The sequence below is a fragment of the Orbicella franksi genome, chromosome 8, assembly GCF_964199315.1.
Source record: "Orbicella franksi chromosome 8, jaOrbFran1.1, whole genome shotgun sequence".
NCBI classification, from domain to species: Eukaryota; Metazoa; Cnidaria; class Anthozoa; order Scleractinia; family Merulinidae; genus Orbicella; species Orbicella franksi.
The window spans coordinates 14,891,229-14,913,055 of NC_138152.1; the positions used below are offsets into that span (position 1 = coordinate 14,891,229).

At 39.8% G+C, this 21,827-nt stretch overlaps 5 protein-coding genes across 5 annotated transcripts in view; 3 read left to right on the plus strand and 2 right to left on the minus strand.

Annotated features, from left to right (window-relative positions):
* Positions 1 to 3,804, minus strand: part of LOC145494756 (2-aminomuconic semialdehyde dehydrogenase-like) — a 119,503-nt gene extending 115,699 nt beyond the window's left edge. The window contains exon 1 of the mRNA XM_081474327.1: positions 3,793 to 3,804. The gene's annotated coding sequence lies outside the window, so the exon portion shown is untranslated. The remainder of the gene's footprint in view (positions 1 to 3,792) is intronic.
* LOC145494710 (extracellular calcium-sensing receptor-like) overlaps positions 1 to 21,827 on the plus strand; it is an 81,712-nt gene that overhangs the window by 49,189 nt on the left and 10,696 nt on the right. The window lies entirely within an intron of this gene.
* Positions 141 to 6,887, plus strand: LOC145494181 (steroid 17-alpha-hydroxylase/17,20 lyase-like; the record flags this gene model as incomplete). The annotated part of the gene is given in 2 exon segments (XM_081473640.1): positions 141 to 366; positions 1,379 to 6,887. Coding segments are annotated over 2 exon segments (1,293 nt in total), but the record flags the coding sequence as incomplete, so codon positions are not given.
* On the minus strand, positions 9,398 to 10,675 carry LOC145495817 (uncharacterized). Its single transcript, XM_081475398.1, has one exon. The coding sequence runs from the start codon at positions 10,673 to 10,675 to the stop codon at positions 9,446 to 9,448; it is 1,230 nt and encodes a 409-aa protein (XP_081331524.1). The 3' UTR covers positions 9,398 to 9,445.
* On the plus strand, positions 14,278 to 20,500 carry LOC145495102 (steroid 17-alpha-hydroxylase/17,20 lyase-like). Its single transcript, XM_081474673.1, has 4 exons — positions 14,278 to 14,546; positions 15,753 to 15,910; positions 16,547 to 17,577; positions 18,384 to 20,500. The coding sequence occupies exons 1-4, from the start codon at positions 14,350 to 14,352 to the stop codon at positions 18,528 to 18,530; spliced, it is 1,533 nt and encodes a 510-aa protein (XP_081330799.1). The 5' UTR covers positions 14,278 to 14,349; the 3' UTR covers positions 18,531 to 20,500.

Sequence of the window (21,827 nt, forward strand, 5' to 3'; positions counted from 1 at the left end):
CGGAGCCTTGCAGCCCACATTGTCACTTGGAATCGCTAAAATGGTCTCAAATTTCCACCCCGACCCTCTATACTTTCAATTCAACGAGAAATGGGTGTGCCAATTTCCCGCCTCACGTACGTGAAATACAGATGTAAAACTGTGCTGACCATGCAATTCATCGATACTTATTGTGTACCTTTTCTTATTTTTTTGTTCCATTACAAAGCGTGAGGAAGAAGTATGGTGCTGTGTATTCGATGAAAGTTGGCAGTTTTAAACTTGTATTCGCCGAAGATGCTGATTCTGTAAAGGAAGTGCTGATAAAGAGATCTGCCGATTATGCTGGGAGACCTCCATTTCACTCCTTCAAGCTGTATACACTTGGTACAGTAAATCTATATACACTACACTTTATTGAAATTGCTATTTCCCGGAAGCAGGAAAAGACTTCCCTAGACCATAGTTAATGGAGGAAATCTTTGGAAATCTTTGTCTACAACTCTTGTTTTCGTGATCTCACTCAGCCACTCTTCTCGCTACTTTTTACATTCGGTATTTCGTGTAGAGGGCAGTTTCCAGATGCCGATTCCTTTTGTTTTCCGGCACGTACCACAGCCAAAAACCGAACAGTTATCGCCGGCATTTTACTTTCGAAATGAGATGCTTTTGAAAACCATTCAAACTGACAGAACTACATTTTTTTAGCTTTCAAAACACGTCAAATGACCACATATTCGTTCACAAACGACGCCATCTTGAATTTGTGAGTGCACGGTCATTGTCACGTGACTTCGAAAAACTCAAACAATGACCTATCTCTCTGAAGTTTGGCGGTCTTCATAACCAGTCCCCTCCTATGACTAGACTAGTTACTGACTGAATCTTTCGTGTTTGGAGTCAAACAAGTGCTCCCAAATTAAAGAATATTTGGGGTACAACAAAGGTGGTTGCATAAGACTGTCAAAAATCGTGTGCCAGGGTTTTAAACCCATGACCAAGTTTCCTTTTTAATTCTACTGGTACTCCGCTAGTTAATCATACTGAAAAGAGGTAAGCACATAGACTGCCCCAATTTCAACCTTAAAGCAGACCAATCTGAGAGTGGCTCGAGTTTTATTTGACTGCTAATAGTATACCACCGGTAAAAACGGAAATGACAGAGTTTAATTATTAATTCTTCAAGTGTACCCTAAAAAATACTTTGATGGTTCACTACAATTAACCGACACCAAAATCAGTGATGCATACACCTACGCGACAAGACAAACAAGCTCGAACTTTCCATATGGCTGGGACACTCCCCCTCCCCCCTCCCCCATTTTTTTCTCGCATCGACCCCACTCATCTCACACATTCTTTGTTAACTTTTCAATAAAATTTTATTCCTGTATTACAGGTGGAAACTATATCGTGAGAGGAAACTTTGGTCCTGCTTGGCAGTTTCATCGTAAGCTGTTCATGGCAGCTATCCGGTAATATCTCTCCGATTAGCAACTTGTCGAAGAAAGGATTTTTAAGCAGGCCGGGCGGTTGCTGCAGTACTTTGAAGACCAAAATGGAAAAGATTTTGACCCTGCACATATTCTAACGGGGAGCGTTGCAAATGTGACTGGTCTGATCACATTTGGGAAATTCTTTGATTCGTCAAATGCAGACTTCGAGGAACTTTTACAATTAAACATCAAAGGCTTTACGGACACTGAAACAATTGCTCAGAACTTTGTTTTAGATTTCTTTCCAGCTGCAAAATACTTTCCTGTTCGTAGTTATCAATCGGTGCAGAAATCGATGGGCCGGATATTTGAAATTCTTCGCCATCAGCTAATGATTCAGGAAAAAGACTTTGACTCTACTGCGAAGATTGATAGCCTCACTGGAAGTCTTTTAAAAGAGAGGATTGCAGCTGAGAATGAGGCTGGCGCTGAAGACAGAGCGTCTCTTTTGTCAGATGAAAGCGTAATCAACACCATGGAAGACATGTTCGGCGCTGGTTATGAGACCACCAGTACCACCCTGCGTTGGACCATTGCATACCTGGTTCATCATCCCCAATGGCAAACAGAGATAGAGAACCAATTAGATGAAGTGGTCGGAAGGGACCGAATGCCGGGGCTGGATGATCGTCCGCGTCTACCACTCGTTCAGGCCACCATCATGGAGGCTCTACGACTTGGAAATGTGGCTGAAGCAGGTGTTCCTCATTACACTTTGAAGGACACCTCGCTTGCTGGATACCGTGTTCCAAAGGATACAGTAGTGTTTGTCAATTTGATAAACGTTCATCTGGATCCAAACTGCTGGGAAAATCCCAACTCGTTCAACCCTCGCCGCCATATTGATGCTGATGGCCAGCTTATCACCAATTCTGGTAACTTTTTGCCTTTCTCGGCAGGACGCCAGGTTTGTGCTGGTGAAGCACTGGCAAAGGTGACACTGGAAAATCATGTCCTTGTCAATGTGTGACCTCTGGTAAGAGGAAATTTTAGAAAAGCAATTAACAGTTAGAATATACCCAGGTTGTGAGGTACAGTAAAAACTCGTCTATAAGAACTTAGTGGATTAAGGACCTGGAACATCTTCTTTGGCTTTGATATAGTGCCTCAAAGTATAAGAACCTGTTTAGCGTAAAAAGATAAACAGGTTATATATGAAGGAATAAACTGAACTGTGATGGCCAAAATGTGACAGTAGAATAATTATATAAATTTCCGTTTTAAAAACATTTTGTTTGATTGTAAGTACCTCAGTTGTTATTGGACACATAACTTACATTTATTTGTTTCTCTCTTTCTAGGTGGAGTTGTTCCTTTTCTTGTCCTGGATGCTGCACAAGTTTACATTTTTACCGCCGAAGAAAAGCAGCCTTCCAGATCTCAAAGGACTAATCGGGTTAACTCGCTATCCAGCTCCTTACCAAATTAGAGCTGAACAACGCCAGTAAATAAGATTATTATACATTGAACTCACTATCTCTTTTCTGATTGGCCGAAAGCGTACAGTGAATTTTGGAAATCAGTGCCTGTGACGTCATCTAGTTGCAGATTATACAATAATCATGTCAAGGACACGCGAGGTTACGGGAAATCATGTTATGTATGACTGCGGTCAATGATTTCTAAGGGTAATTATGTCAACTGAGTTCGTCGCTTTGTGTTGCTTGCCGTCAGTGAAAAAGCAAAGACATGATTTCCACATTTTTTTTCGTTCAATGTATAATAAAACAATTATTAGATTCGGTTTATGTGATATCCAGAATAATCAAGGTGTCGGTAAGGGTTATCAGCCTCAGCCTTTAGCTTTGGCAGATAACCCCTAACTCGACCTTGATCGTTCTGGATACCACAAAAACCTCAATAATTGTTTATAACGGGTGCTTCGACTCTGAGAAAAGATACATAACTGTTGCCCGACTCTGTAGCAGACATGAGAGTTGTACGATACCGAAACAGAGTCCAGTTTGTTAGCTGTGACAAGCTTTCGACCCAAAGTGGCTCTCTCAGACACGTGTACAGATTAAAGACGAAGGATCTACCAAGGTTACCATTTACCGCGGAAATCCACCCACACAGATCAGCATCTAAATTTTCACTCCAACTATCATCTGGCACACAAGGGCGGTCGTTAGAACACTTTTCCACCATGGTGGAAGGCAGGGTACACGAAAGTGAGCACCAGAGAGATGTCTTCCGTAATAGCAACTACAACTCATGGTGTTCAAAATACCAAACAAAACAACGTGAGCGTCAGAGCTCAGATAAAACAGATCAACAGAGACTCACCCGGTCTATTCCGCATCGTATCAGGGCGTACCGTGTACCTTTCAACGTAACAATAAAGTCACAACTAGCACACCCTAAAACCCCTCTACCAACGGGAAGCAGTCTGGTGTAATCTACAAGTTAGAATGAAGGACGGTGGAATATTCTACATCGCATAAACAGCCCGACCATTTTAACGTCTGGTTAAGGTTACTGTATACCTTCAGATCGGCAATTTCTTCAAATTTGGATTTTTGGGTCAAACTAATGGTCGAAAAGTAATCTCTAATTTCTGGAAAAAAAAAATTGAAAAAAACTAAATATTGGCGGAGAAATGGAGGTTTTACGTTATGGCCGGAAGTAAAAGTTCTCTCTTGATTGACAGCCTTCTAACACGTATGCAATCAACCGAGGCGACTTCCGTGGGAATATTACCTATATAGATACCACGGATTGGCTGGCTACTCACCTCTACTCAGTTGGTCAGCATTGTTAATCCAAGCATTTTTCGTATTAGGTGTACTTCTATTAAGTTATAAGTAAACATGGACCACGGAAAACTCCGTGGACCAATTCGAAAAAGCGAAAACAGCGAAGAACGAATGAAAATACATCTCGGAGTGAAGAAGCGAAAATTGTCCTCGCGGATGAAGCTACGGCTATCGTATCAAGCGAGCAAAAAGATCGAGTCAAGAGAAGAGAAAGGTTCTGTAAAAATTTGGGAACATGACAGCGATAACAGCGATTTTTACAGTGACTCTTCTGTTGAGTCCGATACCGATGAATCGTCGGACTCATTGAAATCCATTGGAGTATTTTCCATGCACATTTGCTCCGCCGCGCTTTCGTTTGTTTGATTTCTTCGCCCAGCCACTCTAGCGTTTGTATCCTTTTTCGTCTCCCCCATTTTGCTAGACCAGCTTCAAGAAAATCCGAGCTACAGAAAAATTATCTCTCGGATCCGCCTGTAGCGCATTGTGAAACACAAGGTGTTTTGGAGACTCGCGCGTAAATTTCACCGCGAGAAAAAACTTTCCAAACACTGATTGGCGTACTGATCTGAGAACCCAGTTGAAGGCGTTTGTGGACGGAGTTTGTTTGCGGAGCAAAAGATTTTTCGTAGCGCTGTTTTCTCGAATAAATGTTTTCGCTTGAAGCAGACACTTTAAAGAGTTACAACTCAAAGGGAATTTCTTCGATTGCCCTCAAATTTGGACAATAGCTATAGACTAACATATAATAAACAAAAACTTGTCTCCGAATTTTTTATTTCGAAATACTTTTTCTCCGAGAGCGATTTTTGAACGATCACTTCACCCTTTTTAAAGCCTATTTCGAAAATGTTCTGTAACTTTTTACTGCAATTGAATAAGGCAAAACGCAGACACCCTTTTTTAGTGCTTTTTGTCCTTAAACCAGGGAAAAAAACCAAATTGGCGAAAAACAAAATTCGCTTTGACTTGTACCTTCCAAAAGGTGATTAGGGCGCTCGCATTTAGTGGTCCTGAAAAAATCGGCAATTCATTTCATTTCAAAATGCTTGGTATAGTTTGATAGCCAGCTCTATAAGCTTTAATTTAATATGGGGGTTTAGGTATCTACCGCTGTAACCGAACGCGCTACATCGCTTTGACGCGAGACACCCCTGAAGGTATACGTTAACCTTAAAAGAACACTTTAACACAACTATATTGATCCTTCCGGTGGTTGGAGCACAGGACACAGGTTGGAAGCGACAAGAGTGGTCGTCATTGCTAGAGTAGTAAAAAGTAAAACCTTAGGATAAGAATTCACGAGGCCTTGGAAATTCAGTGCCAGATCTAGACGCTCAACCGAGATCAAGGATTCGAACTTCCAGGCCTGTGCGGTGGCAGTTTGTCTCGTGACTTTTGCTACACAAGCCCAGGTGACAAATCACCTCCGTTGTCCCAGTTCACTTGACAGAGAAATCGCCATGGAGTCCATGGAAAGCTTGTGACAGCAAAAAATCCAGACTGTTGCTATATGGTATAATCAGCATTGTGCTAAGACTTGTTTCATACGAGAGAAAGTATTTAGATGTACCGTGATAGTCTTACGTTAGTTCTACCATATAATGGGATCCGATTCTTCCAATTAAACATGAATTATTTCAATGGTTAAGTATCGATTTGAGTTAGAGATCGGTGCATGCACATGTAATTTTTGTATTCCCGGGGTATGAAGTCACTCTGCCGTCTGCAAATAATTAATACGTCCATTATAAATGATTCACAAATAGTGTTTTGTTCGTTTGTCTGTTCAGGTAATAACCAGCTTGTAAGGTGTAGATATGTCAGTTGGTAAATTAAAAGAGTAATCTATGTGTTATGTATGGTAAAACCGCTGGCCATGATACACGGTTGTTCAGTTTTGTTAACTAGTCACATTAAACAAGGAGGTCTGTTTTGATCCAAAATGGCGTGTGTCTTGAATATGAACACTAGCATTCTAAATGTAGTAAAGTGAAACCTGTATTAAGCGGACCCATATTGAGCGGACACCCTCTATTAAGTAGACACCAGCTTGAGTCCTTAAATTTTCTTCACAATAAACTGTAAAATAAACCTGCATTCAGCGGACACCTCTGTTAAGCGGACGCGGGCACCAATTATAAGCCATTCTGTTGCACAAAACCTGCAATAAGCGGTCACTTCAAAGGACAGCGTGTTACGCTGTGTTTCATAGGGGTTAATAATTAACAATTATTGGATGAGGTTTATGTGATATCCAGAATAATCAAGGTCGAGGCAGGGGTTATCAGCAGAAGCCGAAGGCTGAGGCTGATAACCCTTACCGAGACCTTGATTATTCTGGATATCACAAAAACCGAATCTAACAATTGTTTTATTATACATTGAACGAAAAAAAAAAATGGAAGTCATGTTTTTGCATCTTCACCGACGGCAAGCAACCTAGAGCGCGCGAACTTGACACGATTACCCTTAGAAATCATGCACCACGGCCATACATGACATGATTACCCGTGACCTTGAGTGTCCTTGACATGATTACTGTATAATCTGCAGCTAGATAGGTACGTACCTAGCTGCAGATTACGTAGTTTATTTTAATTAACGTGCAGTAGGTAAGTTTATTGTAAGTAGTTTATTGTAATTATATATTGTAAGTGAGCTTTTTTTCTAATAAGAAAAAAATTACAAAATCAGGCGCTGATTTCGAAAATTCAATGTACACTTTCGGCCAATCAGAGAAGAGATAGTGAGTTCAATGTATAATAATTAACTATTATTGCTGAACCTGTTTAGAGTGGACATCCTGTATAAAGCGGATACTAGTGAGAGTCCCAAGGGTGTCCGCTTAATTCAGGTTTCACCGTATGTCGTTGTGATATGCATAAGCGTTCAACAGTTTACAAGTTAATTTTGTGGTTCGTCTGAGAATGGTGTTCATAGAGGTCGCTTGCTTCGCTTTGCACTCGGTTAAGCTTAGGCCCGGCGACCTGTGGTTCTAATTAGTATATTTTTAGGTAATTCTTATTGTATATATTTTGAATTTCCATTTTTAATATACTGTGTCCCCAGTTTGCTCCTTCTCACCTCGGAGCTAGATTCTCACTTTACACCTAAAGTAGCTAAGTACATGAGTATCTTCTTCTTCTTCTTCTTCTTCTTCTTCTTCTTACAAGCTCGGTTTTTGATTGACCAAACGAGATAACGGATAGAAAACACAAACAGTGACCCTAACCCTAAGATCAAAAGAGATGCAAACGAGAACTAATTAAAATAAAGTAGAAAGGCACAAGCACAAGAGGATTCTTATGGATTACCATAGGTACAAGAAAAACAATTTAGCATTTTTTTTTTCCTCATAGGCGTACAATGAGGATGACAATTAAAGGGTTTGTGTGTGATGGTAATAAAAGCAAAATGATGTTGAAAAGCCATAAAAAGACATATGTGATTCGTGAGTTTACGGCAAAATAATGATAAAAGCAAATAAAAGTGTGCAATTTTGTTATAAAAGTTCCTGTATGCATAAAACGGAATCATGACATGCTATCCATATCAAGGAAAAGCAAACGTCAGATAAAGTTTAAGTAACCAGCAGGCCTTGAAACGTTTTGGAATGTTTTCCTCCAAGTACTTTTGTCCAAACGTGAGCGTTTTGTCCAAAAAAATTCACAATTTCCAAAACTTGGGCCGCATTGAAGTATATAGGAGACCTGCGCCTGGGTCCATGCGTCGTCCATACCACGCCGGAGAAATTTGAAAACACAGCTCTATTTCCATGCCCTTCAAACTGGAGGAATTTGACAACGCCGACCTTTCGCTTTCGTGTGGACGGAAAGCATTTTGAAAACGGAACTTTTCGAAAACGATGACGTCACGATAACCATGATATTTTCCTGACCGAGTTATTCTCAAACACAAATCCAGAATGACTGGTGATTGTTGCGTTTTCAAATTCCTCCGCCAGTAGTGTGAACGGAAAACATTTTATGCGTTTTCAGAGTGAAACCTCCGGTTCCAAATTCCTCCGGGGTAGTGTGGATGGGGCCTCGGTTATCCTGACAACTGTGCTGATAATTGCGATATAATAGATACGATGTAAGTTACGTGCAATTGCTTGATCTGCGCTTGACGCAAGACTATATGTAGATCTCGCACATGTTTCTCAACCACTGACATACCCCTTCATTCAGGAAGCAAGCAGTGTTGTTTACTAATCCATAGTAAAGCAAGTAAGTTCCACCAAAAAGAATAATACTAAGCTATTGTCGGTAATAAATGTTAACAGGGGCTTGTTTTCAAGACACGAGTCGAGGAATAAAATGAGTGAAGATCGAGAGAAGCGAGAAATATTTCTACTTTTTACAATGAACAAATACATCCACTGGAGGGTGCAGACTGAGTGACTTGAGTAAGTTATTAGAAAGCCATAAGGATGGCGTGGAATCCTAAACATCTCAGAATTAAAGAAATACCTTTTCTTGTTTCTTGGGATCTAAAATTAAAAGCCTATAGACACAAAAACACGAACAGGTACACAAATAAATCTTGTCAAAATAAACAACCGCACGTTAGTGCACAGCGATCAAAATGCTTTTTGCCGGATTTTTCGAAACTGTCGGGAGGGAAGCGAAGCTTAAAGTCAAAGTGGTTAATTTCCTGTCAAATATTACAAATAAAAAATGTTTCAAATGTCATTTCAGTTAACGAGTCTAGAGAAGGAGTTTTTTTTTCATTTCTTTGAATAGAAAATATCCTTGAAAATAGTAAAAATAAAAAAACGTTTCAAACGTCATTTCAGTTAACGAGTCCAGAGAAGGAGTATTTTTAATTTCTTTGAATAGAAAATATCCTTGAAAATATTACAAATAAAATATGTTTTCAAACGTCATTTCAGTTAACGAGTCCAGGGGAGGCATTTTTAAAATTTCTTTGATTACAGAATATTCTTAAAAATAGCACAAATAAAAAATTTTGTAAGCTTCATTTCAGTCAACGAGGCCCAAGGCCTTTTTAAAATTTCTTTGCAGTTACAAAATATGTTTGAAAAAAAGTGCAAATAAAGAAATGTTCCAATCGTCGTTTAAGTTAATGAAACCAGAGAAGGCATTTTTGTTTAAAAAAAATTATTTGATTACAAAATATCCTTGAAAATAATGCAAATAAAAATTGTTTCAAACGTCATTTCAGTTAACGAGTCCATAGAAGGGCGTTTTAAAGAGAACGCAAATGCAGTGACAAATCCAGAGGTGTGTAAAGGGGGAAGGGGTAGGGGAATAGAGAGGAGGAGTAAGGCATGCGGAGGTGTATTTTGGCGTATTTTTTTCGCAGATTATTCAGCCTTTCAATCTTCTGCTGCCGTTTCTCCTTCCTTTGCACGGTCTCGTCCACCTTCAGCTTCATAGAGGACTGAAGCTGCGTCTTAGCAAAGGCTTGACCTGCGGCAATCCTACTTCTATTCCGTGACGCTCTGTTCCCCGCTTGCTTCCTAATCTCCATTTCTTCGGTCCGCTTGCTCTCGGCTGCTGCCTGCTTAGCTGTAATTTTCGCCGCAGTAGCTTGGGCGGACGTCTCAGTTGGGTGTAGTCGGCTGACTCCGGCCCTGCTGCGCGCGCACTCTCGGATGCGTTGTAATTCCTTCAGTTTTCTCTCTTCGGCAGCGCGCATTTTCTCTTTTATATCATCCAAAGTGAGTTCAGGTGCGACCTTTCGTTTTCTAAACCGCCGCGGAACTCTAGCAGGTGGGCAGACCGTATTCTTGTCTCCAACAGGAATGTAGAAAGCGACTGGGGTCTGCACCTTTCGTTGGAGGGTGGAGTCAGTTGAACTGAGTGGCTGAACAGCGCGGACAGTATTGGAACTCGAAGAGGCGCCGTAAGCGTGGAATGCGTGAATTTCATACGCAGTATTCAATATTCGCTGATCACGACCTACGGCACGAGGCCTGCTGTTCTTATTGCTTGGAGGTGGCGCACTGACGCTTTCGTCGGCTATTGCGTGCATGGCAGCTCCCATTTCTTCCTGTGAGAAATCATCAGACTCGCTTGAGCTGTCATCGCTGAGTGAACTCTTGTTTCGGACTACTGTCAAAGAATGGATATCGGATACATCCTGTTGTTCTCCGTCTTTCCAAAACTCTCGGTCTTGATCATGAAAACATGCCGCGTCTTGGCTGGCAAGCTTCATTTTGCTCGCGACTCGTCGCGGCTCCGTAAAAATCTTCGTTGTTGGATCGATCTTATTGTTTGCAGATTTAAACTTTGACAGTAGCGACCCAAACATCTTGCGCAATCTAACTCTGATAACAGTGTATAAAAATAACCTCGGAAATGTTTGTTGTACAACTGTTGTTTGCAACGCGCACAAGCCGCGCCAACAACTTTCCAAAAAGAACAAACTTCTTGTTGCTTTGGATTCGTTTATTACGTGCGAAAACGTCAGCATTTGAATTGACGTAACATTCGAATAAGACTAAAAGGGTTTCACAGCTAACAGCCTTTCAAATTTATCTTGGTGATTGATTTAACATTCTCAACTTTTCGCGCGCTTATTCTTGTTTTCTATTGGTCAACTTCCCGATTGCTAAAACATTTGTTTCCACGTACACATACGGCAACACGTGTGTGTACGTATTTCCACGTGGACATACAGTCCTAAGAGGTCGAACGCACTGCGCGTGCGCAGTTACCACTCTCTTTCCCGCCAGACACTTCCGCTCTAAATTTTTTTAAGGCAAAAGTTAAGACTCTTACTAGAAAGTTTTACTTGATATAGTATGCCGCATATGCATGGAAAATGTAATTGTCGTGACTCACAATTGTTCGAAAGAAGTTTTTTTTTACAAAACTTTTGCACATTTTCTCTTCAAACTCGTGCAAACTTCCAAGCCGCGAAAACCGGAAGTGGCGTTGCAGTTTATCGTTGACCTTTACAGAGAATTAGCTGAGCCACGCGGTCGCCGTTTCATGGTCAATAGGGCTGCTGCATGTAAAACTATTGCACACTGAGTTTCTCTTCAAACTCGTGCAAACTTCGAGGCCGCGAAAACTGGAAGTGGCGTTGCAGTTTAGCGTTGACCGCTACAGAGAATTAGCTGGGCCACGTGGTCGCCGTTTCATGGTCAATAGGGTTGCTGCATGTAACGCGATGTATTTTTAGCACAATGTAAACTAGAAGCAAACTGACCCTGGATCTACTTATGCCGATGCTTATCGTGCTAGTACTGGGAAGGATAAGCCGATATTCAAATAATTTCTTGTGTCGATGCGGTTCTATTTATTATCACTATTATTTTGTTTGTTTGTTTGTTTGATTTTCTTTTCCTCCGGAAGTTGATTCTGAGAAAAGGGAGCTTAGAACCAAAACACGACGACGACGGCAACGGGAACGTCACAAACAAAAGGTTTAATGTGCAAAACAATGCCTGTGCACGCACGTTATAAATCTTTGTTCATTTCTTTGCCGTCCTCTGAAAAGCTTAAGAAAACCACGACGGCAACGGCAACGGCAACACCGCTAAACAAAAGATATATTGAGCAGGAAAATGGCCGTGCACGTGCGTTATAATTTATATACTGATTGGTTTAAAACCATGTTTCCATTAAACAATAAGATTATGAGTTCGAGATTTCTATCGCGTGATAGTTGACGAGTTCGCAACCCGAGTCAAATATCACGCATAGAAATCGAGCGCGAATAATCTAATTGTTTTAGTATAAATCTACTAGTCGATGAAAACTTTATCTAAATCCTCTTCACAGACACTTCAAAAACGCCAAGAAGCGGTCATAATTTTGTTAACAAGGGCATCCTGCTACGTACTCACTATCTATCAAAGAACAGATAATGAGTAGCGTAGCCAATCAGAGAACGGCATTCGTGATAGAACGCCTTAGATTACTAAAACTCTATAGAAACACGGTACATGTTTCCTAAAAAGAAAGTGCATTTATTTGCCGTCCTCTGCAAATCGACAACGCGAAATAACCAAATTCTAAGTTTGTCTGGGAAATGTGAGCCACGACGGCTAATTATTTAAATTTCTTTTTCAAATTTATCACTGTGTCTAAGATTTAGTTTTGTGATGCTGTTTCGTGATAGTTTTGACAGTGATAAATAAATTTACTCCCTTTAGAGTATCGCGAGATTCGTAGGTAAAAATTAAATTCATTTTTTAATTGACGTTGTCCTCGGCGACGCTGTTGTGGTGGCTTAAACTCCCCAACAGCGTGAAGTTCTGCGTAGTCTGAGGAACACGAAAGACGACGGCTAATTTTTCGTACTTGCATTTGGAATTGAACGCTGTCACTGCATATTTAGCCTGAGCTCGTTTTGGAGCCATTGGCGTAATGAACATATCTTTATTGTACATATAGCGAGAATTTTAGGCAATAAACCTTGCAAATAGAATTCTATATGTGCTATATTTCCACATGTGAAAAAAGCGATACGTCCAATCAGCTTCGCGTATAGCGTTCTTCCCATGTGAAAATATAACCAATCACCGTTCAGATTGAATCACTTAGCCAATCAGAGTTAAGCACGCAAATGGCTTCGCGAACGAGTGCGTTTTCCAAAGTTTTGCAACTCGTGAATAAAAATCCATACGTCGCACTTTCTAAGAAGTAATCTATATATACAATTGCGAAATTTTCCGCGAGCTGGAAAAATATAAATCAATTTTTGACTAGACGTCGTCCTTGGCGCTGCCGTCGTCTCTGCTTACTAGGGAGCGTGGTATTATGTTTGATTTTTTTTTAAATTTAGGAGGTTCAAGCGAACCCCTCGAGACAACCCCTTGCCCTCCCCCACCCTGCCCCCTAAATCCGTCCTAGGTTATTACAATCACTCTTTATCAGTTGATGCTTCAATTGTTGTATCAAAAACTGCTTAATCATTGTTCGACAAGTTGTTATCATTTTTGCGCCACAATGACATAGTTACCATAGCAACAGTATGGCATGCCCTGTAATGCAAATTAATTAACAATTACTCACCGAAGTGGAGGTGAATAGTACTTGCTAATCACCTCCGAGTTAATTAACCAATCAGAACGCGCGAAGAGCACTATTCACTTGTGTGGTATATACTAATACAAGTTATTATATGGAGCAATTTAAGATTTACTCCACTGATGATATTTGAAAATTTTTCGAAACTGCATTCGTTTAAAGGCTTGTACAATTTTGAGAGAATTTTGAAATATCACGAGTAGTGTAAATTCTTAATTAAATTTTGCACTCCCATTCATGCAGGTGTTCAGTGTACCAATTAATTATTTCATGATTAACATCACCAATCACCCACAAACACACAATCCACTTTTAAAGTTTGGAATAAAGTAATGTCAGTCAAATTAGAAAGTTAGCCAAGTCAGACTGCACATCTTGATAGTTGAGCACATCTTTCATTCTAGTGAAGCAAACAGACAATGCCATCAGTCAGGCAACCATTTTCAGAGTGCTTATCATGGCACGTCAGCGATAACAAACTCTCCTTGTGCATAACTTAGTCCTGAAATAGCATCAGGAACGATTACACCTGCTTGAATGTCTCTGACGCTACTCTGTGTTAACAGGCCCCAAGTTTTTTTAAGTTTTATCGATTGACTACGCCTGGTTTACTTAGCGGACGAAGTCGAAATGACTTAAAATGCAATTATATTTTAGCGTTCAGAATAGACGAACAGTAATAAGAGTTAATCGCCTTTTATTCTGCTAACAACAGAACACTCGAACCACAACAACTTACTCAAAGGGCACGTGTTTACAATTGAGGGGAACTGGCAAATCCCCCGTCCCCTAAGAACTAAATGTCATGTGATAACGCAGGAGTGTTCTAGAAATGTCACGCAAGGAATGTTGAGGGTCACCACAATATATATTTCCTCGAGATTACTTTTGCCAAGGAAACGACTTTGGTTTGTATCGAATTAACTTTAGATGTCGATCGAATGGACTCTGATATGTATCGAAACGACTTGGTAACGATACCACTTTATATCGAAACGACTTCGAGTTGTATCGGAACGACGTAGATGAGTACAATAAGCATTATTCGGAGTGTCAATCATCGACATAGATTTGCATCGCGTGATCCAACATTTGCATATTTCGAAGATGGAGCTGCTGTTATCTGAATATTTTACTCTGGGAAATATTTTCCTTGCTATCCCGTTCTTGCTGATTCTCAATCACCTGATTGAGCTGTATCAGTTCAGGAACATGCCGCCGGGACCACATCTGACAAGTTTGCCTTTTATAGGAAATCTGTTGAGCTTTGATGCTGGAGAAAGCCTTCGCGAGGCCACAGCGAGGTTTGTTTACACAATTACTAGTTATTAGTATTGCGTGTGTTTCAGGTTCTTTATTTTTATTACTGCTAACTTCGCCAGCCAGTTTATTAAGGTGGTGTAACGGTACACCGAACAATTTGCAACGACGAAATTGAATGATGTTTCACGAGAACATTTTTAACGCAACATTGGAAATTTTGGCAGCAATTTCAGTGCAGGTTTTTGTATCGGTTTCAAAAACCTGCAACATCGCCCTGAGCGCCATTTCACATCATTTTCATTTCGTAAACTTAAAAGACAAAATACTTTTCTCCTCGCTAAATCAGTATATTTTACTTGTTTACTAGTATGTGGCCTGGAAACTGCCACTCGTTTGTAGTTCATTTTCGAGGTTCGGAGGTTCATAACCACTTTCAGTTTTAATTCCAAAATACACAAGCATGAAAAATATGTATATAATGCGCTGGAAAAAACTGTTCTGGATCGACGTTTTACAACAAAACATTAAAACAAACGAAGTGACGCAGATTATTTTGTGATTGTCTTAAACTTTACTAAATTCCACACGTGGAAACGTACTTTTATGTGGATCACGCAAGAACGGCTTGCGTTACACCTTGTCCAAATTTGGTACCTGAGTCACAAAAGTATGCAAAATCACACAATTTCGTAGAGAAAAAAGAGTCACATTTTTACGTGCTGGTGGATTTATTTGTTAAGATTTTTCCTTCCACGCTGTTCTGCTTGTTGTCCGCTCGCTAACCTTACCAACTCGAGACCATTTTTTTTTTTTTTTTTTTTTTTTGGCTTTTCCACTCTTTATGACTCCTGAAAGTAGGACAAGGAGTTGCAATCCAGTTTGTAATGCTCGTTCAGAGAGGCGAAGAATCCATCCCAAAATGATCCGGACGAGGAATCCAAGCACATATCTTCTAGATTCATTTTAATCCATTATCAGCCCGTAACTCTAGGTCGACATAAGATGGTAAGGAGCCGCCTACACATTTACCACGACACTAGTAACCCAACCTCCTTTGAAAATGCTCTTAATTTTCTTTCTAGACCCTGTATTTTTTTTATTTGAGATTTGATATCTAAATTTGCCGTTTCACCTACATGAGATTTACATGTACACGTAAGACTGAGCTGTCCATGCGATGAATTTTAAGGAACAGTCCATGGCAACGTATTATGTGACTTTTCGTTCGTTTCTTTTCTATTGCAAAGCGTGAGAAAGAAGTATGGCACAGTGTATTCAATGAAAGTTGGCAGTTTTAAACTTGTAGTGGCTGAAGATGCTGATTCTGTGAAGGAAGCACTAGTTAAGAGATCTGCTGATTACGCTGGACGGCCTCCATTCCACAGCTACCTTATAAGCTCACTTGGTAGGTGTTGTGAACAGCCGGGGAAATTAATATAAAGCACTTGTATTTAAAAGAAAAAAGGTACAGTTGCTGATTAACGGTTCTTGTCGCTGGTTTTTTCAAGACTCTAGGTGCGTTTCTTTAAAAAAATCCACTATTGGATTCTTAAATCCAAAAACGGATTTTGCATTTCTTAACTAGATAGATTAATCCAAAATCACTGGGATAATGGTGCATCAAAGGAACCGAATAATCCACTTTGGGCAGGAATTCTTCGGTTCCTTTGACGCACCATGACCCGATCGAGTGATCTTGGATTAATCTGTTTAGTAAAGAAACGCAAAATTGTTTTTTTGGATTTAAGAATCCAAACTTAGATTTTCCCAAAGAAACACACCCTCAATTATCACAGCACACCTCAGAGGTTAACTCAATCATGTCGTCTACCAAGTTGCAACCACAACTGTTGCTCGTGAGATCGCCGCCTTTGAAATGTTAGAGAGATAGCCGCAGCAATTGCGTTAAGAACTAAAGAAGAAGAATAAGCTAGAATAAGAAAGAGTCAAGAAATGCGTGTCGTATTTAAGTTTACAAATGTTGGCTTAGGTTTAAATTATATGCCAGTGACTTTTTTCATTCTTTCTGTTCCCATTTTAGGCGGAAAAAATATCGCTTTTGGAAACTATGGTCCCGGCTGGAGATTTCATCGTAAGCTGTTTGTGGCGGCTGTTCGCAAGTATATTTCTGATCAGCAGCTGGTGGAAGAGAGAATCTCGGAGCAGACAAGAAGGCTGATGCAATATTTTGAAGACCAACAGGGAAATGACTTTGATCCTTCACAGATTCTTATGGAAAGTGTTGCAAACGTAATTTGTCGAGTCACATTTGGAAAGCACTTCGATTCTTCCCATCCAGACTTCCAGGAACTCTTGCAGCTGACTAATCAAAGTTTTACAGACACTGAAATGAATGCTCAGGAATTTGTTTTGGATTTCTTTCCAATAGCAAAGTACTTTCCATTCCAATGTTATCAATTAGAAAAGAACATGGCTGACCGATGTTTTGAAATTCTTCGGCAACAGTTAAAGATACAGAGGGAGGAGTTCGACCCTACAGCGGACATTGAGAGCCTCACTGGAAGTCTTTTGAAAGAGAGGGTTGCTGCTGAAAATGAGGTTGATGAAGAAGACAACACAACTCTTTTATCAGATGACTACATCATCAACACTATAAATGACATGTTCGCGGCTGGTTATGAGACCACCAGTACCACCCTGCGTTGGACCATTGCATACCTGGTTCATCATCCCCAATGGCAAACAGAGATACAGAACCAGTTAGATGAAGTAGTCGGAAGGGACCGAATGCCGGGGCTGGATGATCGTCCGCATCTACCACTCGTTCAAGCCACCATCATGGAAGCACTACGACTTGGAAATGTGGCTGAAGCAGCTCTTCCCCATTACACTTTGAAGGACACCTCGCTGGCGGGATACCGTGTTCCGAAGGATACAGTAGTGCTGGTCAATTTGATGAACGTTCATCTGGATCCAAACTGCTGGGAAAATCCCAACTCGTTCAACCCTCGCCGCCATATTGATGCTGATGACCAGCTCATCACCAATTCTGGTAACTTTCTGCCTTTCTCAGCAGGACGCCGGATTTGTGCTGGTGAAGCACTGGCAAGGGTGAGACTGGAAAATCATATTCTTGATAATGGAACTAGGAGGCGGAGCGAGGGGCTTGAACAGTGCTTATTGCTCATTGCTAGTACCAAACTACGGAACTCTTACATAATTTGACTAGGTTGAGATTGCTAACGTGCAACCCCTCACTCAGATTATGTTGCATCAAAGGAGGTGATGAATTCGTGACCAGAGTGGATTCGTCGGTTCCCTTGATACGCCAATTTCAGCATTCTTTCGACCGTCCCCACCACCCTCCGTAATTTTTCCGCTTTAGACCTCGCATCAGTTAAAAAATATTCAAAATTTTTAATGGCAGCCAGGAAACAAATGAGACGTTGCAACTGTTATCTTTCCTGTAGTTAGAGGTGAGGGCTCCCTGTCCCTAAGCTGCACACAAATTCTGATTATGAGTAAGTCACCGTGGAACACTCCCTATGGAATAATTGAGCCCAAATTGAGAAAGGCTGGCTCTACTGAAGAATCAGCTTTTTTAATTCGCTGATACAGCGGACTCGCGCACGGCAACGAAGTTAAGCGATGCTTTTAGCAATTTTTTTGAGGTTTACCTATGTTTTTACAGTATTTTTACAATAACTTTAAAAGTTTGACAATAAAAGTTTTCAGTTGCTTGTGATAATCAAGAGAAGATCAATGTAAGAGAGTGAATTAATCCCCCATATAGGCCCTATACCCAAAGTTATCCCTGCATTTTTGACATGGTACCCAGTTCTTTCGTGGATGGTTATGACGTCCTATGACGTCAAATATTCTTGCCTGTTCATATATCTTAATTCCTCCTTGTATAGGTGGAGCTGTTCCTTTTCTTGTCCTGGATGCTGCACAAGTTTACATTTTTACCGTCGAAAGAAGGCAACCTTCCGGATTTAAAAGGAGTCGATGGTTTTACTCGTTCTCCAGCTCCTTACCGGATTAGAGTTGAGAAACGGAATTAAATTACACGAATGGTGGATAGCAATCAGAACCTCTTTGCTTAGAACATAGTTATTTAACCGGCGCTTTATCAAGAACTTGATATCAAAGCCTCCCAAAGGTTAACTATGGATTGTTGAATTCTGTTCAAATCGATAATAAGAGTCAAAATATTGCTTATACCTGTTGCTATATTAATGGACTTTCGAGAGTTGATAGAATGAAAATGGCGAATGCTGACTGAAATAATAATTTTCACAAGAAGCGTTAAACAGTTTGTACCACTAGATGTAAATATGAACAGTCAATTTTGAATCGATCTGTGGCGAGACCACGTCGAATTGCAATCATATGCTAGGGACGAATTATTCGACGACGAATTTATATTAGGAGACGATTTGTCGAGCTGAGACGCATTGACGGATGAATTGTCTAGGTATCAATTGCCATGAGCTTTCGCGTACTACGCTCGCACCCAGTTCTCTGATCCGTGTCGGCTAATTATTAATTTATGTCAATACTGATTATCTTAAATTACATTTTTAAACGTCATTTCAGTTGACGAGTCCAGGGAAGGAGATTTTTTAATTCCTTTGAATACAAAATATCTTTTAAATTTCTTTCGAGTTATAAAATATGTTTTAAAAACAATTCTAATTCAAATTCAAAAAAATGTTTCGAACGTCATTTCAGTTAACGAGTCCAGAGAAGGCATTTTTAAGATTTCTTTGATTACAGAACGTTCTTGAAAATAGCACAAATACAAAATGTTCCAAACTTCATTTCAGTTAACGAGGCCCGAGATCTCTTTAAGCTAGCCACGTTGGGGCCAGACCGTCCCCCAAATGTTTCGTCAGTTCTTGGGTATTTCACATTATTTCGCATTACTTAAAAAGCATTGACTCTTTCTACACCAAACTTGGCAGCTGAGCAGGAGACCTATTGCCAATTATATTTACGTGAAAAATGTCAGTAAATGTCAAAGTTGTAACGTCACAGTGATGACGTCATGTTTTTTTTTTGTCACTTTTGAAGTTTTTAATATCCATATTTTTTTGCAATGTGTTCGAAAGAGCACATCAAGGGGAGCTGAAACCTGAAAAAGTTTTGTCCATATCACAAAAATTGAATGAAATATGGCATTTTTAAATATGAAAAATAACTCTGCAAAATATGGGGTCCCCCCTTGAGAAAAATCCCCAAATTGGAGCTGTAATTTTTTTCCAGCAAATGCAGCTATGTTGCATGTTGCACATGTGATGTGCCAGATGACTAAAGCAAAAACAAAGAAGAAAATCGGAATAAAAAATTAACCCTCTAGTGTTATTGCGTTAAAATTAGTTTTGTCAGTCATAACCTGTGACGTCACCCGTTTTTTTTTACTGTTAATACCGTCCTAACAGAGCCGAAAATCAAATTTCTAAAACCATACGATTTTTGACAGCGTCAAGCTTTCTATTTTTCTAGATTATTAGCCTTCCTAGAATAAAACTGAAAAAAATAAACCAAAGAGACTTACTTAAGAAGGACAGTATGGTTAAGCAAACTCCGGGGAGGACAACAAAAAAATATTTAATTTACCATATCTCAAAAAATAATCATCATAGCAAAAAACAGTTTCCGGCATTTTACTCCTCAAGTCAAGGCCTTTCTAGTGACATAATCTTTCCATCAGATTTTACAAAAACTTATAGCACGTTTTGATGACCTCATCAATTATGACGTCATAATCTGACATTTTGTCGCAACTCCCAAATTAAAATAAACTGGAGACCAAAGAAAGCTCAGCTGCCAAACTTGGTTCAGAAATATATAAACCAAGCAAATATAGCCTTCATGAAACATTAAGGGGGTGGCCCCTACGTAAGTTTTTTTTTTTTTTTTTTTGCAGTCACAAAACATGCTTGAAAAAAAAAAAAAAATAAAATGAAGAAATGTTGCAAACGTCATTTCAGTTAACGAGTCTATAGAAAGGCGCTTGGAAAAGAATAGAAACGCATATATATATATACATATATATATATATATATATATATACATATATATATATATATATATATATATATATATATATATATATATATATATATAGGCCCTATACCCAGGGTAATCCCCGTGAAGTGTTTTAGGCATGGTAGCCGGTTCTTCCTCGGATGCTACGTACCCGAGCGTTATTGGGATGTTTTCGTGGAAGATTTGAGTATGTCTTGTTTACAAAGTGAACGAAAACGAACGCTATCTTTAATATTTCAACCCTCGGACGTACAAGCTAGCTCATTAGCTCATACCCCAACGTGGTTCAAGGGGGTCGGGATGGGAGGGATCTAACTCTGTTAGGACAGCGAAATTAATTTACATTGATTAGATAGCCCTGAGCTTCCTCCACAAGATGATACCATTTTTCTTGGTTATGACGTAAAATGACGTCACTTGACCCGCCATGTTGGATCCGTCGTGTTGGATTTCATATTTTTCTTGAGAAGTCAAGAAACAAAGGAAATTAACACAAAATCAAGTCAGAATAGTTATAAAATGTACAAATTCATGAATTTCTGCAATTTGATGAAGAAAACTAGAAAAAAAAACATCAGAATTTCTCAAAAAAGTTGATTTTTGGCCAGAACTACATGAAATTTGATGGTTGCCATGGCAACCTCAAAAATAATGGAGACACAATTAACTTATCAAAATTTCTGCGGAGAATGAAGGAACAGCTGCTGAAAGTTTCAGCCCCTTAGAGTAAATCGTCTTTTCAAAAATTTGAAAAACTTTAGGATCAGCTTCTCATGTCGATAAACAGTTTATGTTGTTGTTTACGAAGAGGTGATGTATTTTTAAAATGATTATGTCAGGCTACGATCTGGGAAAAATTAAGTAATCACGCCCTCTCCCCCCCCCCTCCCCTTCGATTAAGCCCCCCCCCGTCTTCTCCCAAATTTGAAATAATCACCCCGGGCGCTAATTCGAGGATTCACGGTACCTTAGGCACAAGTCCTATATGGCGGATTCATTCTCTTACCTTGACCTTCTCTTGGCTGTACTGATGATTACTGTACCAAGTCGAAATATGTTATTCTTAAGATAAGAAAAGAGGTTCGATGCGTTTTCTTACAGGATATATTTCATTCTTGTTTCTTCATATATTTTATTTCGTCCTTGTACATGTGTAGGTGGAGCTGTTCCTTTCCTTGTCCTGGATGCTGCACAAGTTTACATTTTTACCGTCGAAGGAAGGCAGCCTTCCGGATCTAAAAGGAGTCGATGGTTTTACTCGGTCTCCAGCTTCTTACCAGATTAGAGTTGAAAAACGAAATTAAACT